Source organism: Chelonoidis abingdonii, chromosome 22, assembly GCF_003597395.2.
Source record: "Chelonoidis abingdonii isolate Lonesome George chromosome 22, CheloAbing_2.0, whole genome shotgun sequence".
NCBI classification, from domain to species: domain Eukaryota; kingdom Metazoa; phylum Chordata; order Testudines; family Testudinidae; genus Chelonoidis; species Chelonoidis abingdonii.
Genome location: NC_133790.1, coordinates 4,182,054 through 4,201,181, shown reverse-complemented (window position 1 = coordinate 4,201,181; position 19,128 = coordinate 4,182,054). Strand labels below are relative to the sequence as shown.

The following is a 19,128-nucleotide window of genomic DNA, read 5'->3' as shown; positions in this document are numbered from 1 at the left end:
ACGGGATTAGTCCGATTTTACATAAACCGGTTTTGTAAAACAGATTGTATAAAGTCGAGTGCACGTGGCCACACTAAGCACATTAATTCTGCGGTGTGCGTCTATGGTCCGAGGCTAACGTTGATTTCCGGAGCGTTGCAATGTGGGTAGCTATTCCGTAGCTATCCCATAGATCCTACAGTCTCCCCCGCCCCTTGGAATTCTGGATTGAGATCCCAGTGCCTGATGGGGCAAAAATCATTGTCGCGGGTGGTTCTGGGTAAATGTCATCACTCATTCCTTCCTCCGGAAAACAACCGCAGACAATCAATTTTGCACCCTTTTTCCCTGGATTGCCCTGGCAGACGCCATAGCACGGCAACCATGGAGCCCGTTCAGCTTTTTTTTTACTGTCACCGTATGTGTACTCGATGCAGCTGACAGAGGCGTTACTGCAGCGCTACACAGCACATTCGTTGATTTGCCAATGATAGCAGAGATGGTTATCAGTCGTTCTGTACCGTCTGCTGCCATTGTAAATTGCAATAAGATGACGGTTTATCCTGTCATTCTGTACCGTCTGCTGCTGTCATGGGTGCTCCTGGCTGAGGTCGGCCGGGGCGCAAAGGCAAAAATGGGAAATGACTCCCGAGTCATCCCTCCTTTATGATCTAAAAATAGAGTCAGTCCGCCTAGAATATGGGGCAAGTGTACTAGAGAACCAGTGTATCAGAGAGCACAGCTGCTCCATGTCAGATCCGCAGAAATGACAAGCTGCATGCCATTCACAGGGTTGCCCCTGCAACAAACCCCAACCCGTTGCTTCCCTCCTCCCCAATCCTTCCTGAGCTACCCTGGCAGTGTCCCCCCCATTTGTGTCATTGAGTTATAAAGAATGCAGGAAATAGAAACAGTGACTTGTTAATGAGATAAAATAGGGGGAGGCGGCAGCCTCCCGCTGCTATGACAGTCCAGGCAGGACATTAAGCGGTGCGGGGGAAGAGGAGCCCAGCATCCGCGCTGCTATGATAGTCCAGGCAGTACAGAATCTTTTCTTAAACATGAAAGGGAGGGGGCTAATGGAGCTCAGCCCCCAGTTGCTATGATGAGGACTGTACCCAAGCCATTTTGTATCAATCTACTGGGAATGACCAGGAATCATTCCTATTTTTACCCAGGCACACCCCGGCCAGCCTCACCTGAGGCCAGCCAGGCACGCATGTGATGGTGACGACAGATTAGCAGTCATATGTAACCGTCTGCCACCGGGGAGGGAGAAAAGCGGATACTGCTCGTTCAAACTGCTGCAGCATCGCGTCTACCACGCATTCAGTAGACATAGGGTGACATTGAAAAAAGTCAAGAAACGATTCTTTTCCCTTTTTCTTCACATGGGGAGGGGAGAGTGAATTGACAAGCTATACCCTGAACCACGCCGGACAATGTGTTTGAAACTACAGGCCACAGGGCAGCTCAGCCAAGAATGAAATAGTTTTCGGAGACTGCTGTGGGACTGTGGGATAGCTGGAGTCCTCCAGTATCCTCCTCCTCCCTCCATGTAGCGTCCATTTGCATTCTTTGGCTTTCCGTATGCCTGTTCACGCAGCACTGTGGTAGCCTGGAGTATTTTTTCAAAGCATTGGCATTTCTTTCGTGTACGGTAGCTCTGATACATGAAAGATTTGGTTTCCCCATACAGCACATCAGATCCAGTATATCTCCTGATCAGTCCTGCCGGGGATGCTCTTTTTGGATTTGGGACTGATCGCCACCCGTGTCTGAATCGAGATTCCACGCGTGGCCAAACAGGAAATGTAATTCAAAAGTTCGGGGCTTTTTCCTGTTTACCTGAACAAGCCGAGTTTCAGATTGCTGTCTCAGAGTGGTGCAACATTGGTGCTACTGTGGATTAACCAGGCTTCTCTGAGGCCAATACGTCAATTTGCGCCATCACTAACCCTAACTCACGATTTTGTAATACCGGATTTAGCGCTACTCCTCTTGTTGGGGAGGAGTACAGAAACCAATTTAAGGAGCCCTTTATATCGATATAAAGGGCCTTGTAGTGTAGACGGGTACAGCGTTAAATTGGTTTAACGCTGCTAAAATCGGTTTAAACGCGTAGTGTAGACCAGGCCTTAATCTCCCTCCCCTTCAAGACAAGAGATATCTACTCAACAGGGTTAGCTGGTGCAAACCCACAGCCTACAAGAACAGAGCAGTGAGGAAGAATAGCAACAGGATATGAAAGATCAATTGTTCCCAACAGAAATTTCTTCCTCCTCACCAGACGAGGCAGTCACTTCTATTCCTCCTCCTAGCCGGCCAGCTAACTTCAAGGCTTTCCAAGATGCACGGTAGATACTTCAGAGAGTCTAGTGGAGGTGGTCCAAGAAAAGTCATACATTGCTAGGCCTCCTGCACTCCTGCGTGTCTGGTAGGGTTGTCATGTACATTACTTATTAGAATCAGCTAAGGCATTGTGACAGATCCTAGCATCAGTGTGGCATCTATTTCCAAAAGAGCTGACAAGTGCTACCAGGTACCCTTTGAGATTAGAATATGTTTACACCACCCCCACCTCCAGATCACTAATGATGGTGGCAGCAATAGATGAAAGATCTAAGCAACGGGGCATCCAAAGACACAATGTAGGGAAAAGAATCCTTGAGTTATTCAGCAGGAAGCTCTAACTCCTCAGCTAGTCTCCAGATGCAAATTTCCAGTTATCAGGCACTGCGCTCAAAGTGCCTCAATTCATAGAGAAGCTTCCACAGCATAGTCCCCTACTGTCTGGGGTAGTTAATGGGCCAAACAACTCATCAGGCAGCTCTAGACCCATCTAATATGGCAGCATATTCAATGACTACTGCCACTGATGTGCAGGGCTTCATGATGATTAGCCCTATACTGCCTGGATTCTGTATTGGTGAAGGAACTGAGGAAGGCCTGCTTCGCCCCTTATGCCCTCAAGTGGTGGGTGGGTGAGGTGCAATCCCAGAGGACACTGCTGGCCAAAAGAATTCAATTTCGGGCACATACGCAACAAAAGTAGGATCCATCTGGATAATACATCTCCAAGAACCATAGTTACAGGCAAGTCTTATCTTACACGGGGGTTCCGTTCCACGGTTAGTGCGTAAAGTGAAAACCGTGTATACTCAAAATTACATCCCCAAGCCCTTTAAATCCCACCCGCAGCTCCGGCAGCCAGGCCAGGGCGGCATTTAAAGGGCTCCACCAGGCTTCCCACCGCGGTGGGGAGCCCGGAGGAGCCCTTCAAATCTCGCCCACAGCTTTGGCAGCTGGGCTGGGGCTGGCACTTAAAGGGCCTGGAGCTCCATGGTGGCTGGAGCCTCAGGCCCTTTAGTTCGCCCCAGGGGCTACCAGCCTCCTCTGCAGCTGGAAGCCCCCTGGGTGATTTAAAGGCTCTGGGACTCCCAGCCACAGCTGGTACCCCAGGACCAGCGTAAAGCTGAAATCGTGCATGATAAATGCACGTAGGTTGCGACAGACTTCTACTGTAAGATAAGTAACAGTTCTTACTGCTTTGTTGGTATATATCTTCAGAAACTCCAGAACTGTGCAGTCCTGTTTCCAAACCTGCACCAGTTACAATCACATTGTAAATGATGAAGGGGAAGTTTGTCATTTAAACAATCAGCATTCCCTTCTTGTAGAAGACTCTTGTTTTATTTAAAAAATATACATGATTCATTTGTAGAGAACATTTCAGACTTACTGAATTATTACATTCTATGGTACATTAGTATTTAGTAGACAGCGGTACATACTTGAGACTTCAAAACAAAAAACAACGCATACTCACTGATAGGACTACCATGGATTTAACAGTAAACCTCCCTTCTGAACCAAGGAGAATAGCGGATGAAAAATATACCATCAGGCTACAGACTACAGTAGTGCTTGGCTGTAGAAAAATAATCTTGACATCCAAGATCAAATGGTTACCATATTTGTATCTAAACAACTGCATGTTATTCCCCGTTTGGTTTCCTAATTTAAATACACTCGTGACATAGCTTGCACCACAGCTAGGTTCCTATCTCTTGCTATATATGCAAAGGAAAAGGCCGTGTTTGAAAGAGAAACTGACTTATGACATGGAAAGAAAGTTCTCATTTTCAGAAGTAAAAGGGGCTGTTAAAGCTAGATGTTAGGTTGTTAAATAACTTCATTTTTTTGGTAAAGCCATTACTTTCCGAAATGTCAGGTTGATTCTCGGGGCTAGCACCTTTTTGCGGGTTGGCAAGCTGTGATACCAGTACACATTGGTGGGGTACTTCATCATTAGTAAACTGCCATGGGCCAGCTGCAGCTTGACTGGCTCAATGTGGCATGAGGCGTTTTTCCCTCGGGAAGCACCATGCCTGAAGAAAAAGTCCCTGCATGCTCCAAAGGACACTGACGCAATGGGACTCCGTGGAACCAATTCTCTCTCATCATCTTGATGTTCGCCTATGTGATCACAGCCATCTTTATATCTGTGAAGGGGAGATTAAAATTAGTTCTTCCATCAACTGTACAAGCATATGCCACAGATTGCTTTACTGCAGCATATTTATTTTTTATACACATACACAGACTATTACTGGAAACCAGAATTCAAATCTTAATTTAGTCACAAATGAGTCTAGCATTCTCACCCTCAGGGATGCTTTTCTACCACATAAAACTGACACACACACTTGTGAGTTGGTTATCTGGATGGGAAAGACTGAGGGCTCACTTGAAATGTAACCGCCCTAGCCTCACAGACAAATCTGGACTCTGTGCAGGGCTTGAATGGAGGAGAGTTTCCCGTGACTTCGTTATACTTCTGCAGAACACATTGAAAATGTGCCACATAGTGTGTTCCAGACAAATGCATATCTTGGAGAGAGGTTCCTCCCTAACTTCTCTGCCTTACCTTCTCAAAAATGACCCAGTTCAAACACCAATTCTGTGCTTGGTTTGCAGTCACTGGGATGCCACTCAACTGAGCCTACTCCTTGTCTCAACAGGTGTGCAAGGAACATAGGATTGGGTCCCGGGTATTTAATCATTCAGCAATAACAGAAGTATTTCCATTTAAATACTACAATGAGAGGCACTAAAGAAAGAGTTTAGCTTTTGGAATGCTTTCCAGTACTCTATTAGCTAGTTAACGCTACATTGGAAGTTGCGTATCCACAAATTCCTTTTCAAGGCTAAAATGAAGTGGCAAATAACTGCTTAATGATACCTGATTACTAAAATGTCCTACAATCAAACTGTTGTTTGAACAGAGATGCCTACTGCCATCAGAAATTAAATGTTACCTGTTAATAAGAACAAAATTAAAAGTGTGTCCAGTGGCCAGGGTGATGCGCTCTCTGATACGGTTGAGAACTGGAATCCATAGCTTAGGAGCAAAGGTAACACCTGAGTAAGTGTATGTTAACTCAGGATCTCCATATGTCACCTGCTTCCTTGGGATGTTGTGCCATTTGCCAAACACTTGCACTTTGGTAAGATCACCTGTTAGAATAAGAGTTTGGGAAAGTCAAGACCGATTCGCTCTCCTTTTAGACAGCTAAGTAGCAGTATTTTTTTTTTTTTTTTAAGTTTAGAGTTAGTTCAAGTGCAATTATCAATCATTCCCTCTGCAGAAAAGAGTACAACATGTTCCCTGCTGTGTAGCCGCTCTGAGGGTGACTTAGAATGACAATACCACTAAATGGTGCTGCACATCTTAGCTTACACACCTGTCAATTTTTAAAAGTGTTGCTGTCCAAAAACAATGACAGGAAGCTGACTATCACTAGAGATCAACATGTATAAGAATCCTCATAAGGGATGGAAATAGCACAGTGCTCTCGGCTTCTCCCACACCACTCTCTGTTATTGAATGAGAGGGGATAATTGTAAAATAACTAAAAACTTGAATCCTTTCATCTTTCATGTGTTTTCATGTTTCATGCTGTGGCCTTGATCATGCATAAACAAGAATGTGAGTGAGCCCACTGAATTCGTGTGCTTAATGCTAAACATATTTGAAGGATCAAAGCCTACGTTTGCCACTTACCCGCTATGGGCCTGATCATGCAAACACATCTAACCATTGGGACCTTTAATCCCATTAAAGCCAATGGGAATCCACTTAGAAGTAAGATTCTGAGTATGCAGACTGTATGTAGGATTGGGCCTCATGCTTAAAAACTTCCTCCCACCTATCCAATCCTGCAATGAAGTCATAAGGCAGAATGCGTCATGGCAATTAGAGATGGAGAGACATTAGATCCGTTCGTCTGTTTACCTTCAAAATATTCCACTTCCTTTTCCAGCTCCTGGAAAATCTTGTCAGCCTCAGTTTTGCCAAACAGGATCTTGTAATCGCAGTTCAGACCCTCAGCCCGGATTTGCTTCCATGGAGAATGCACAAAGGACTCATCTGCACCTGGCATTTCTGACCAGGGCCTTTTCTTCTCTCCCCCATCTCTCATCCAATCCAGCTCTCCTCCCTTCATCTCTAAGAGTTCTTGTTTGTTCTTGCCTGGGAAAGGCCTTTTGACCAAGAACTTATCCATTCCTAGCTGCCCCTAAGAAACAGTCATTAGTCTGCAACTAAAAGGCCTGATGGGGTTTCACTCTTGTTAGATTCTGGGCTGCATGGAACTACAGTGGCCTGGGAAATTTTAAATGCTTCGTTGAAACACACCTGTAAAATCCTTGCTCCCAAGTAACAGAGACTTAAAACTACCTTAATATGACTCCTAACAGATGGGGGATCGCTGCACCTCTGTGGAATGGAGTACCGGCTCCAACGCACTCAGTCATTCCAGGGTCATCCTCTGAATCTGGGCGATGCTCCTAGGGCCAGACAGATAACTTAGGACTCCACTGAAGCTGGCCTGGCTGTCAGCTCACTAAAGGCATCTAGGCCACAGGAACAGCTCCGGCAAGCCTCGTTTCCAGCAGCAATAGCTACTTCCCTCCCACCACTTCCTGTCTGAGACAGGGAGCCAAATGTTTCACCCTTGCTCAGCTCTCCCACCCATGCAGATTGTTTTGCTCTGTAAGGCTTGCAGCAAGGTCCCCTGGCACCACCTAGTGGATCTTCTTAGAAGCATTTATAAATGACTAGAAACCACTATCAGCCTGAAATCATTATCAGCCTGATTACGGAATCCATCACATTTATAGGCATCATAAGTTCTGTTTGACAGGTGACTGTAGCAAACAATGTTATTTATTTTGTATGGCTTTGAGGCCTTCATATAAGGCAAGCAACCAGGCACTCAGGGCACTTTTATCCTAATGTGCATAGCTTAGTAAACACTCATTACAGAATAGCTCCTAATGTTCTGGCCTAGCAAATTTAAGCCTGGATTTCATGCATGCATTCCAGGATCCATGTCACATGTGTATGTTCACTCCTTTGCCAACTAAATGAACAAATGAGGGATTTATCCCACATCAGTTATATTCTTAATCATTTTTATTAATGTTGTGCCTGAGGGCCAATCAAGAATGGGGCCCTATAGGCAGATGTTGAACAAACACAGAATAGTAGACAGTCCCTATGCCAAAGACCTTACAATCTAAACAGACCAGATAGATCCAGGGTGGGGAAAGGGGTAGAACACACCAGCAGAGTGAATGATGGGATGGTGGCAAATGCCATGTTACTACCATATTTTAAAAAATATATATATTTATTTTTGGTGTAGATGTATTTAGGAGGGAATTGGCAAAATGCAAAGGGAAGGGGGACAGGGTAGAGGAGGGTAAGAGGGGCATGCATGGAGTGAAACTGGGGTGCAAGTGCTATTCACAGTTGTACTGACAAGGCCACTGTGTTCTGGGCCCCTAGTGTCTTGGGCACAACTTAAGAGGCAGCATGGTTACTGCATAAGGACATAGGCTGGGACTCAGAAGATGTAGGATCTATTCTTAGCTCTGCCACTGATTTGCGGGGTGGTCTTGAGCCTCATCAATGCGACTTCCACTATAAATCTGCTTCCTCTTGTTATCTCCATTTAATTCTTTGTTTGTTTTCTGTCTTCCCTGTTGATGTTTTCAGCTTCCTCAGACAGGGTTGATAGGATGAGTTACTTAACATTTGTAAAGAGTTCTGAGGAACCTGTTATGCAAGTTATTTTATTTTGGTTGCCAAATAGGTGGATTTTGACGGATCAGAACAAGGGCTGTGTTGCTCTGCACTGAAGCTACAGAGATGTGGCGGACAACCTCAAAGTGCCAATTTAAGAGTTTGAAAACAAGATCAGGGGAGGCTGGGAATGGACAAAGGCTGAATGCAAGAATAGAGGGGGGAAGCGTGCATGTTCACTCTGGTTTCTTGGGATGCCAAACCACACACGCACAGCCAAAGTTTTCTAAGGGCAGAACTAGCCGTGCCACTACTTGGGCAGTGCATTTGGAGTTGAGGCTCATGTCCCTTCCTGGTATCATCCCCCTGCTCTATTCAGGCCCAGCACATCCAAGGAAAGATTTTTATTAGTTACCAACCGTTTCTATTACAGGAACACCCAAAGGCCTGCCTCAGGGGGCTGGGCGCTCTACTGGCTGTGCAGCCCGCCTCTCCCAGAGGCCCTGTAACTGCGCCCCCCCAGCAGTGCTGCTTCCACCCCATCTGCCTGCAGGCCACACATCACCCGCCCCTCGCTGGAAATTGGATTAGAATGAACCTGGAGTGAACCCATCGGGGGGGAGGGAGACAGGGTGGCATGGGGGCGCCACACACGGGAGTGTGGGGGGAAAGGTAGGACACACGGGGGGGAGGCGGGACAGACCCAAAGGTGGGTGGGTCACTGAGCGGGACGGAGGAACGGTAGATCCACAGCGGAACTGAGAATGAAAACTCCGTCTCCTACCCACGTGCGTGAGCTCCGAGGGGCTGGGGAGGAGCCTGCCCCATTGCGCACGCGCTGACTGCCCCTAGGGACCCTCTCAAGCACGTGCTACTGCCATGCCCCCCCCTCTTACGCATGCGCACTCACTTGGCGCCAATCTCGGTCAGTCTTTCACCCAGGCGGCCGCCGGCCACTACCTCCGCCGGCTCCCGTGTGGGGAAGGGGCCGCCTGTCCGCCTCCGGGTCCCGTGTGTGGACGGGTCCGCCCCTCCCCGGCCGGCCAGACCCGCGCAGCCCACCCGCCGCCGGCATGATCGGCCAGAAGACGCTGCACTCGTTCTTCCGCGCGGCGCCGCCGAGGAAGCGGGAGCGCTCCCCGGAGCAGGGCGGGGATGCTGAGGTACCGCGGGGCCGGGCGGGATCTGGGGGCGACACGGACATGCTGGCCCCCGGCAGAGCTTGTTTAAAAGACCCGCCGATTAGCGTGGCGCTGCTTTGAGGGATTGACCAATAAGAGAGCGCTCCTTGACCCACGGTCCAATAGGAGGGCAGAGCTGGGAGAGAGGTGGGGCCAGACAACTTGGCGGGATTTCCGTAGTCACTGGCCAGTAGGGAGCGGTTTTCCATTCTCACTGTCCAATCGGAGGCGTGTGACTGGGCGGGGTTGATCCGCGGAGAGCTCAGTCGGCGGGTCTTCATAGCGAGGGGCCAATAAGGGGAGCAGTGGCCCTGGCAGTGACCAATGAGGAACGAGGGCGAGGCTAGCGTGCCCAGCCGCTTTCCGTGGCTGAACGTCCAATAGGAAGGGCGCTCCCCTGGGGGAAACGCGCTGTTTTCCCGCGAAGTAGCCACGTGTTTGCGCGGCGTAGAGAGCATCTGTCTCTTAGTCCCGCCCAGGCTGGGGGGTGGGGACCCCAAGCGGCCTCCACTGCCACCTGGGCCGCGGTACCCCTGGGGTGGCTGGGAGCTAGTTGCGCGATCCCGGCCGCCCTGCCAGGCTCGCTCGCCTCCGCCATGGGGCTCGCCAGCGGCTTGTTTCTCCGCGCGGGGCCGGGCCGCTGCGTGCCGCGCTTCCCTAGTAGCCGTGTCCTCTGTGGCGACCTCCAGGCCAACTTCGCCAAAAAGCTGAAGCTGGTGGAAGATGACTCGGGGAAGGCCTCGCCCCGCTCCCCTCCGCTGAGCCCCGAGCAGCAGGAGCGGATCCGCAGGAACAAGGAGGCGGCTCTGCAGAGACTCGCTTCGCGGAGTGTCCCCGCGGGGTTCGGAGAGGGCTGGAGGCGGCAGCTGGCGGGGGAGTTCACTAAGCCCTACTTCTCCCAGGTGAGTGAGCGCAGGAGGCTTTGTGCTGCCGCAGCAGCTCGTCTGTAGCTGCTCGGCGGCTGCCCCTCTCCCTCGCCTGTACTGACCGCGCGCTACCCTGCTTCCTCTAGCTAATGGCATTTGTAGCCGACGAGCGAAAACGTCACACTGTCTACCCGCCCGCGCAGCAAGTCTTCACCTGGACGCAGATGTGCGACATCACAGATGTAAGTGCTCCTGGGGAGACCCTTGTAGAGCAGGGGGGGAGAGTGGGATCTGCTGCTTTCTGATGTTTTTGATAAAACAGTGAAAGCTGTATTTGCAGTCAGGCTCCAGGATGCCATGCATGTGTTCGACTCTCATGGCTTTCTGTCTAGAAACCCAGTGCTTTAGGCTGTGTACCCTGGTTTGTCTCCTGTGGTGTTTGTATGCTTTGCCCCTGTTTTCTCATCCAGATACCGAAAATAAGGATTTCTGCATTGGTTATTTCCGTCCATGACTGCAACATAATGCTCTTAAAAACAAAAGCTGTCGTCTTGGCTTCTTTTCCCTGGCCCTCCCAATTTCTGCGCTGCCTTCTTCCAGATGCAACTTGGCTCTGATCGAGAAATTTTTGCTTTGTAACAATACATAAAATTCTAAATATTTTGAGATGTTAAGACATATTGCTGGGTTATCAGCACTAATTCGTGTCTGTGTTCAGGTAAAGGTTGTCATCTTGGGACAAGATCCTTATCATGGACCTAGTCAAGCTCATGGACTCTGCTTTAGTGTCCAGAGACCTGTTCCACCTCCACCTAGGTATGGTTATGCTTTATCTGTTTAAAAGTCTGCCACTGTTTATTGGGTAGGTTGTATATAGGCATACAGCTGTTTGTGAGTTTGCCTTTCTGACTGCCTTTGACGTAATTGTGTTGTGATTTGCTGAAAAAATAATTTTATAACATATGACAGAGTATTTCTACTTGTTGGGGAGCAGAAAGGTGTCAGAAGAATAACTCATTGAATTTTAAGGTGTATACTTTCTGGGAAAGATCACCTCAATCAGTGGGTCCATCAGTCCTCACAGAGAGAGCGCCAATCACAACACCTCATTCACGTTGTTCTAGCCAGTCCTTCAGCCACCCGCTGACCAAACTGTCAGTGGCACCGGATACTCAACTGGCATAGTGCAGTGCAACCCAGGACCACTGAGCAATCCACCAGCCTCAGCCGCCCAAGTAGCTGGGATTACAGGCACACACCAGCACACCCAGAGACTTCTGGGAAAGAATTACTACAAAAATAAATTGGTGAATTCTACATAGACTTCTGGCTTCTCCAAGGTGGTGATGTATTCCAAGTATTTAGTGTCCAAACCTGCAAAATTGGGTTTCCATGCAGATCCATTTGTAGTATCAGGGCCTTATACAGGAATGACCTGCAGCCTGATGGCACAGAAGAGCCATTCGTGTCCTGGTTTCACAAAGATCTTTATTTTCTAAATTGGATTGGATTAAACTTGCTTGTTTTTCTATATTGCATACAGACACCATTCTGTGGCCCTATTCACGCAGACATCCATCCTGCAAATCCTTAAGCAGATGTTTAACTTGAAGGAGATGGGTGGTCCCATTGCCTTCAGTAAGCATTTGCATAAAAGGTAGCAGTTTCAGGGACTTGGTATTAATTAAAGGGAGCGGTGAAGAAAAGGACCTGTCATATACATCAGATAAATCAGATGACTATAATTTTCCTAAATGGGAGTTGGATGATGCATCTAGAATACAAGATCAGATTTTTAGTTCTTGGTAAAAGTTCCAATTGTACAAAGTCATTAACTTGTCTGTTTGATAATTTCACAGAAATATTCTAAAAATCTCTTCCATTATTATTGTTTGCAGTTTAGAAAATATTTACAAAGAGCTGTCTGCAGACATAGAATATTTCACCCATCCCGGTCATGGAGATCTAACTGGGTGGGCCAAGCAAGGTAATCAATCCGTTCATCCTTTCTGGGTTCTTCATTTAGACTGTGTCTGTGCTAGCACTTATGTTGGCAAAACCTTTGTCACTCAGAGATGTAAAAAAACACTCCTCTGAGCGGCGTAAGTATTATCGGCATAAGCGTTCGTGTGCACAGCGTTATGTCGGTGGGAGATGCTCTCCTGCTGACATAGCTACCGTTGCTTGTTGAGCTGGTTCATTATATCGAAGGGAGAGCTCTCTTCTGTCTGCATAATGCAGCTATGTGAGCGCTCTTACAGCAACACAGCTCTATCAGTATAGCTGTGCCACTGTAAGCTTTTCAGTGTAGATGTGGCCTAGATGGGGATCTTCCCCCCTCAGTGAGTGCGTTGTAGGAGCAATGTTAATCTAGTTATTGGTATTTTCCAAACTACTTGGCTGAGATTTATTAAAAGGAACCATTTAAAAACCCCAGCCTTTCAATGTTCATAAAATGGTTAAATAATACTGAGTCGAACCATGTAAAAAGTGAGCCTGTGCTTATGCACAGCTTAACCACTTCAGCCTTGACCTTATACCTGCATAATTGTCTTCAAGTTCTGTCAACAAAGCACATATGCAATGTGCTGGCCTTTTTAACAAAGAAGAGTTTACAATTTTTCTTGAGGTGTATTATTTGTAATAACTCTTGCAAAATTCTACTCGCCTGGGGGATAGCTTTTTGATGGTGAGTCAAATAGCATCCTTTTTATTTATTTAATTTATTTATTTATGTATTTAGCCTTTTAATGTCTGAGAAAATATTATGCTTGGCTGCAGGTCGGAAAACCCTTGTGGTAGCTGTGTAAAACTGATGACCACTCCCCAACAAGTATATAGCTTAATTGTAATAAATGATTATGTGATATCATTACTGAAAATCTCATGAAGGTCTCAGAGTTCATCTCTAACATCCGTGTAGTTGCCTAGCGAGGTTGTGGAATCTCTGTCATTGGAGTTTTTTAAGGGCAGGTTAGACAAACACCTGTCAGGGATGGTCTAGATAATACTTAGTCCTGCCTTAGTGCAGAGGACTGGATTAGATGACCTCTCGAGGTCCCTTCTAGTCCTGTGATTCTAGTGTTAATGATACTGACTCAGCATCATAGTGGTAAATCTGTTTATGCAGGCATGCTGTAACTTTAAAGGAAAACTCCATTAAAGCCTATTCATTTGCAGAAACTATATTTAGCCTCTATAATTTATCCCCTAAATAGGTCTATTTCTTAGATGGATTTCTTAATGACTTATTTTCTCCCTGCTTCGACAAATGGATTGTTTGAAAACTCTGTACTGGTATCTCTCATGGAGAGTTTTCCCATGAACAAAAGATTAAATGATTTTTTTTACCATTGGAGATCCAGCAAAAGACTGGAAGAGAGCTTACTACTTTGCAAACTAATTCATGTTTTCTCTGTCCATGATACGTACATGTCTTGTTTGTGATTAGGAGTACTTTTGCTCAATGCCGTCCTCACAGTCCGAGCACACCAACCTAATTCCCACAAGGAAAAAGGCTGGGAACAATTCACTGATGCAGTGGTGTCCTGGCTAAACAATAATTTGGATGGACTTGTCTTCATGTTGTGGGGAGCTTATGCACAGAAGAAAGGCAGCTCTATTGACAGGGTATGGTTTAATTCTTCCATCTTTCTAGAAGTCTCATTGCTTCTTACTTCACTTGGTAGGATGCCATCCGGAGGGGGCTTTTGGTCATAGGTGGAAAAACTGGCTGCTGCTGCCTACTATTCAATTAAAAAAGCTAGTAGACAGTTAAGGGTCTCAAGGCAGGCTGTCTTCTGTCACCACTTTGTGCTTATCCTCTGGGAACAAGAACAATCAGTGTGGAAGAAATTAAGATACTGTTGTGTGAAGAGGCTCAACATTATGATGTGTAGTTTATCTCCCACAGGAAACTTCCCAGAACAACTTAAACTCTCTGTTATTGCTGTTTGTTAGAAATGCAGCCATTTATTGAGTGCAGAAAGCCTGGGCTTCATGGCAAACCTTTGTGCTCTTGTTTTTAACTCGAACAATGAAGAGAGACTTGCAATTTCATTTCTGCATTTGATAATAGCACAGATGAGCAACTTCCATCTAGAATCTGAAAACCTGCCAAGTTTCTCATTCTTTTGTTATCTCCAACTTCTTACAGAAACGTCACCATATTCTACAGACTGTCCATCCCTCACCTCTCTCTGTGCACAGAGGGTTCTTCGGTTGTCAGCATTTCTCTAAAACCAATGAACTGCTGAAGAAGTCTGGCAAGAAGCCCATTGACTGGAGAGCACTCTGAGCTACAAACATTGATTTGGGAATGTAATCTGAAGTAGCCCTTATATCAAGGATCATCCCATTCCTGAAAAATTTGGGCTGGCATGAGAATTGTTCTTTAGACTTGGTCTAGCTGAAAAACAGAATGGCCTACTTTGCAGAAGTGCTACCTTTTAAGTATCTTTTTTACATACTGTATATGTTTAAGGGGAAAACCAGAGTTTGATATAAAGAATAATGAAACTTCGATGTTGTCAAAATTTTAAGCAAAAATCTCTTGAGCCTGTTCTCAAACCAAAAACCATGTATGTTCTTTGCTCTGATGGGACTATCTAGGGAATTCTCATATTGAGCTAAACTCATATAAAATTCAGTTCTTGTGAGCACCCTTTTACGGTTCGTGAAACACATCTTATTTGCTATTTCCCCCCTTGTATTTTCCCATGTGTAAACCTAGATTTTATGTTTTGGTAAAATAGAAGCACCTTTATAGTCTTACAGCAAAAAAGCTAGTTACTGTTTGTTCTGCTAAAGATCTGTTTAACCCAGTTTCATTTTCCAGATGTTGATGTATCTGTGCTTTAAAGATTGTTTTCTATCAGGCAGCTGGACTAGCTATGTGGTGTTACTGAACACACCTTTGAACTCCCTGAAGATTTCAGGGCTAATATCCCAGACAATTGGGGGAAGTTATGACCAATATTTGTAATGTTTCTTTTTTTTATATACAAAGTACTTTATTGTGAGTTTAATACTGTCAAAGTTCCATTGGGCATAACAGCTCCTTCTAACTACCACAACAGCCTGACTTTCAGAAGAAGTGTTCTCATGTTATTTAGTATGTGTCTTGTGTCACCTGTATATGTACCTGCTGATGACAGCTGAACTTCAAGGTGATCCTTCAGGATGGTATTAGAACCTTTCATGTCACTCTTCAACACATTTGAATGTACAGTAAAATCAGGACGCCTCAGATACAGAATTGGTTCTGTGCATTTCATAGTTATGAATGAACATAATTGTCTTCATTTCACTTTTTTGAACCTCCTCTCCTCCAGTGTGTATCTTTCTCCCAACAGTAATTACAGTTTTACTTTCACTCAGAGCTGGTCTGAAGTTGGAGGTGCCCAGCATCTCTAAAGTTACATCCCCTGAAGAGTTAAATCTGTTTGTAGCATGTCACGGGGCAACAATCTTGTTCATAGTCACCATTTAGCATCTGGTTACATTGTGCAAACCTATTACTCATGCCATACTGATCCAGCAATATTTGCTTAGTTAAAACTCCCATTGGAAACAATAGAAGTTTCTCCTGAACTACAGGAGTTGGGTCAACTAGGTCAGAGTGGATTATTGCCATTTCTTTTTTTATTTTTATTTTCAGTATGTTGCAAACTGCAGTATGGAAGTGACAGATCCTTTTCTCCATGAACATTTTGCTCACTGTTTGCCACTGTGATGGCTGGCTCCAATAGAAATTGAAGACCTCACGCTGCTCCCACAATGTTGGACACTCCCCCTGTTGTCAGTGGGAGCAAGGTGAGGCCTTGATGAAATTCTAGGCTTTCAGATCTAGTTCTAAATTAATTGATACTTTTCTATTAACTTTCACTGGTTAGAGAAAAAGTTTAGTTTATCCTGTGAAATTGCATCCTTATTTTGTACTATACTAGTACATTTTACACTAGTATCGATGAATGGAGAAGCCATTTCTGAATCTGTCCCAGTAGGTAACACTAGTACAAAAGAAAAGGTTCTATAAGTTGTTTAACCATGTTGTTGGTTTTAAATAAAAATTCTACTTTCTTTATGCTATTGTGCTGGAATCATTTGCTTAGCTCCCCATGTGTGATGGGGCAGCCCTGCCCCACACTAGTCCCAGCAGCATCAGACCACTAGCTCTGACAGTGGCAGTCCTGCCCTGGCCGTACTGGGCATGCTCCAAGTGCTCTGAGCGTATAAAAGGAGGGAACTCAGCTCAGTCTAGGCTGGCAGCCACAGGTGAAGGACCTAACTGGGAAGCTCCTGGCTAGCATGAAGCCCTACTGTGGGAGGAGCCAGAGGAGGCAATGGACCCAGAGACCCACGGAGAACCTAGGGACTTGTGGGAGACCCTAACTCTCCAGCTGGTAGGAAGTGACCCGGGGTGTAGGGTGACCAGATGTCCTGATAAGATCGGGACTGTCACTATTTATAGGTGTTTGTCCTGCGTCCCGATCAATGTTTGGTCGGGACTCTGGTTTTTTGTTTTGTTTTTTCTCTCTGCCGGCAGGACTCTGGGACTCCATGTTTGTTTGTTTTTTTGCTATGCTGGTGGGACTCTGCCTTTTTTTTTTTTTTTGCTCCTCCCACTCCCACCATGTGTCCTGATATTTTCCTCATCCCATCTTGTCACCCTACAGGGGTAGGGGGTTACGAACTGGTACCTTCCCCTGGTAAGCCTCAGCATGTTTTGGTAGGACCCCTTGCTGAGCCAGTGGCAAGGTCCTATGTTGCTGTTAGGGCTGTGGGCTGGGGCCCCATGGAGTAGGAGAGAGACTGGCTCCTAGGGCGTGCTGCCCTGCAACCAGGGGAATAAACCATGTTAAGTTCCTCTTATCATAAATGTTTTCTCTTATAACTGTGCTATAGACTGTTTTCCAAAAAATATTAATATTAAACATAGTAATCTTTGAACTTGAACTCTTACTCCCAATTCTCCATCCTGCTTTGTTTTCACGGACCTATTTTTTTCCCCTCAATATTTTGGAACTTCTAAAGTCTGCAATTCAAATGAAAATAAAACGTAGTGGGTCACCTCATCCAAATCTTCCTTCTATTGTAAGAGTCAAATAGAGCATATCACTTGCTGAGAGTGTTTTCTCAGCTGGCATACTATACATTTTAAAAAAGCCACCTTTATGAAATATACCCATTACCCATAGCTGCTGAAGCACAGACAATTATCACTTGTTTCCTTTTGCAGAACATTTTACATGTGCAAGTTTACCACCTTCCACCAAACTAGGCCTCCATAGTATAACTCGGGTAGGCAACCTATGGCTCGAGTGCCGAAGGCGGCATGCGAGCTGATTTTCAGTGGCACTCACAGTGCCTGGGCCCTGGCCACCGGTTCCGGGGGCTCTGCATTTTAATTTAATTTTAAATGAAGCTTCTTAAACATTTTAAAAACCTTATTTACTTTACAACACTTGTTTAGTTATATATTATAGACTTATAGAAAGAGACCTTCTAAAAATGTATTACTGGCACGTGGAACCTTAAATCAGAGTGAATAAATGAAGATTCGGCACAGCATTTCTGAAAGGTTGCCGACCCCTGGCCTAACTTCTGTAATTAGGCCATTCTTTTAGTCCCTTATTCAGCGATCCATAGGCAACATTCCCTACTGCTCCAACAGAGAATATTAAATTACATGACTTGGCTCCTGCCCTTAATTCTGGTGGAGGGAACTTTTATGGGCATTTATAAAATTCCAGTGGAAATATTTCCAGTATTTTTTATACTTGATTTTGGATGGAATTTCCAGCAGCTGCATGCTGAGTGGAGGGAAGGCGTGAAGGGGGCATATAGTTAGTTACTCTGCAACTGGGATATTGTGTCAAAAATAGACTTTGCCTTGCAATGCTGTAGGTTTGTATTTCCTTTTATAGAGGGCGTTGAGACCCTAGGATGAAAGCTGGAGGGGGAGGCGGCGGTATCCGAGTATTTTGGGCTCAAAACTAAATGCAAAAAGACTCTGGTAGCAGTTTTGTCTGAATTCCCTTGCACTGTCCTGGCCCAACGGGGGGCAGCAGGGAGCAGGCGGCACATGTCTCCGGTGTGGGAAGGGGCCCTATGCACAATCACAGGCCCGGGCGTTTCCAGGCTGGACCTTTGCAAACAGGAACTCCGCACACGGCCGCTTTACAAACAGAACCGCTCCCGCAGCAAGGCTAGGGCCTCGCCGGTTCGCCCCCCGGGTCGCTGCCGGGCAAGATCCGCCGCCTGGGCCCCCACCACAGCGCTGCCCCCCCGTGGACGACGGCGCCAAGGCTCGCGCCACGTCGGGGGGGGTGGAACCCCGGGCCCGGGGGGGTCCTTCACGCGCGCCGACTCCGGCCTCGGTTGCCATGGCAGCCGGCTGCTTGTGAGGTGCGTTCTGGAGCCCGCGGCCTGGCACCCTCCCCGTGCGGGGCGGGGGCAGCGTATCCTCCCCAGGGCCCCCAGGCAGGGCAGAGCCGGGCGCAAGGCCTCCCCGGAGGGGGCTCCGCCAAGCTCCCTGCTCCTCAGAGCGGCTCACCCGCGGGGCGGGGGCGGGGGCGGGGGCTGCCGCCCCCCCGCCTGACGTGGTTTCCATCACTTGCAGGGTTTACAGCTGGGTTCAGCGGCTCCCGCTACTCCGGGGTGGGAGCCCCAGGGAGAGCCAGGTCGGTGTGTTTTGGGTTTTCAGTTTTATTTTTAAAGCCCCCGCCCCCCCGGGACCGCAGCGCAGAGGGGAATGCGCCGCCCCGCTGGCAGGAGGAAACGAGAGGCCTAGCAGCTCCCTTCACCAGGGGTTTCTGGGACAAGGCGGGATTAATATACAAACCGCTTTAACCAGTGGGCTGTGAAACAGCCTGTGCGCAGTTAACCCCTAAGTGTCCAGAGCAACAGAAGGGGGGGTGGTTCAGAGAGCGGTGAGGCATTGATTTTGTGAGGGGAAAGCAAAGCAGCAGGAACCGCTCCCCTCTGGCCATGGGTCTTTGAACAAGAG

At 46.8% G+C, this 19,128-nt stretch overlaps 2 protein-coding genes across 3 annotated transcripts; one reads left to right on the top strand and one right to left on the bottom strand.

The window, feature by feature from the left end:
* Positions 1–3,211: 3,211 nt before the first annotated feature.
* On the bottom strand, positions 3,212–7,943 carry ALKBH2 (alkB homolog 2, alpha-ketoglutarate dependent dioxygenase). Its single transcript, XM_032805441.2, has 3 exons — positions 6,278–7,943; positions 5,301–5,499; positions 3,212–4,484 (listed from the first exon to the last, which is right to left on the bottom strand). The coding sequence occupies exons 1-3, from the start codon at positions 6,546–6,548 to the stop codon at positions 4,175–4,177; spliced, it is 780 nt and encodes a 259-aa protein (XP_032661332.1). The 5' UTR covers positions 6,549–7,943; the 3' UTR covers positions 3,212–4,174.
* Positions 7,944–9,670: 1,727 nt separating this feature from the next.
* On the top strand, positions 9,671–16,203 carry UNG (uracil DNA glycosylase). Of its 2 annotated transcripts, XM_032805432.2 has the most exons (6): positions 9,671–10,154; positions 10,265–10,360; positions 10,837–10,934; positions 12,017–12,105; positions 13,570–13,748; positions 14,275–16,203. In XM_032805432.2, exons 1-6 carry the CDS (start codon positions 9,849–9,851, stop codon positions 14,413–14,415), a joined length of 909 nt encoding a protein of 302 aa, XP_032661323.1. In that variant the 5' UTR covers positions 9,671–9,848; the 3' UTR covers positions 14,416–16,203. The 2 variants fall into 2 exon arrangements, with proteins under 2 accessions (XP_032661323.1, XP_032661325.1); XM_032805434.2 differs by lacking the exon at positions 10,265–10,360 and having other exon boundaries at positions 9,845–10,154.
* Positions 16,204–19,128: the final 2,925 nt, after the last annotated feature.

Excerpts from the sequence above, each read along its gene's own strand:
- UNG (XM_032805432.2), top strand. The coding sequence starts at position 9,849 with ATGGGGCTCGCCAGCGGCTTGTTTCTCCGCGCGGGGCCGGGCCGCTGC. Across the intron at positions 12,106-13,569 it reads AACTGGGTGGGCCAAGCAAG|GAGTACTTTTGCTCAATGCC; the intron begins GTAATCAATCCG and ends GTTTGTGATTAG. Across the intron at positions 13,749-14,274 it reads AAGGCAGCTCTATTGACAGG|AAACGTCACCATATTCTACA; the intron begins GTATGGTTTAAT and ends AACTTCTTACAG.
- ALKBH2 (XM_032805441.2), bottom strand. The coding sequence starts at position 6,548 with ATGGATAAGTTCTTGGTCAAAAGGCCTTTCCCAGGCAAGAACAAACAA. Across the intron at positions 5,500-6,277 it reads GGAAGTGGAATATTTTGAAG|GTGATCTTACCAAAGTGCAA; the intron begins GTAAACAGACGA and ends TTATTCTAACAG. Across the intron at positions 4,485-5,300 it reads AATTTTGTTCTTATTAACAG|ATATAAAGATGGCTGTGATC; the intron begins GTAACATTTAAT and ends TCCCCTTCACAG.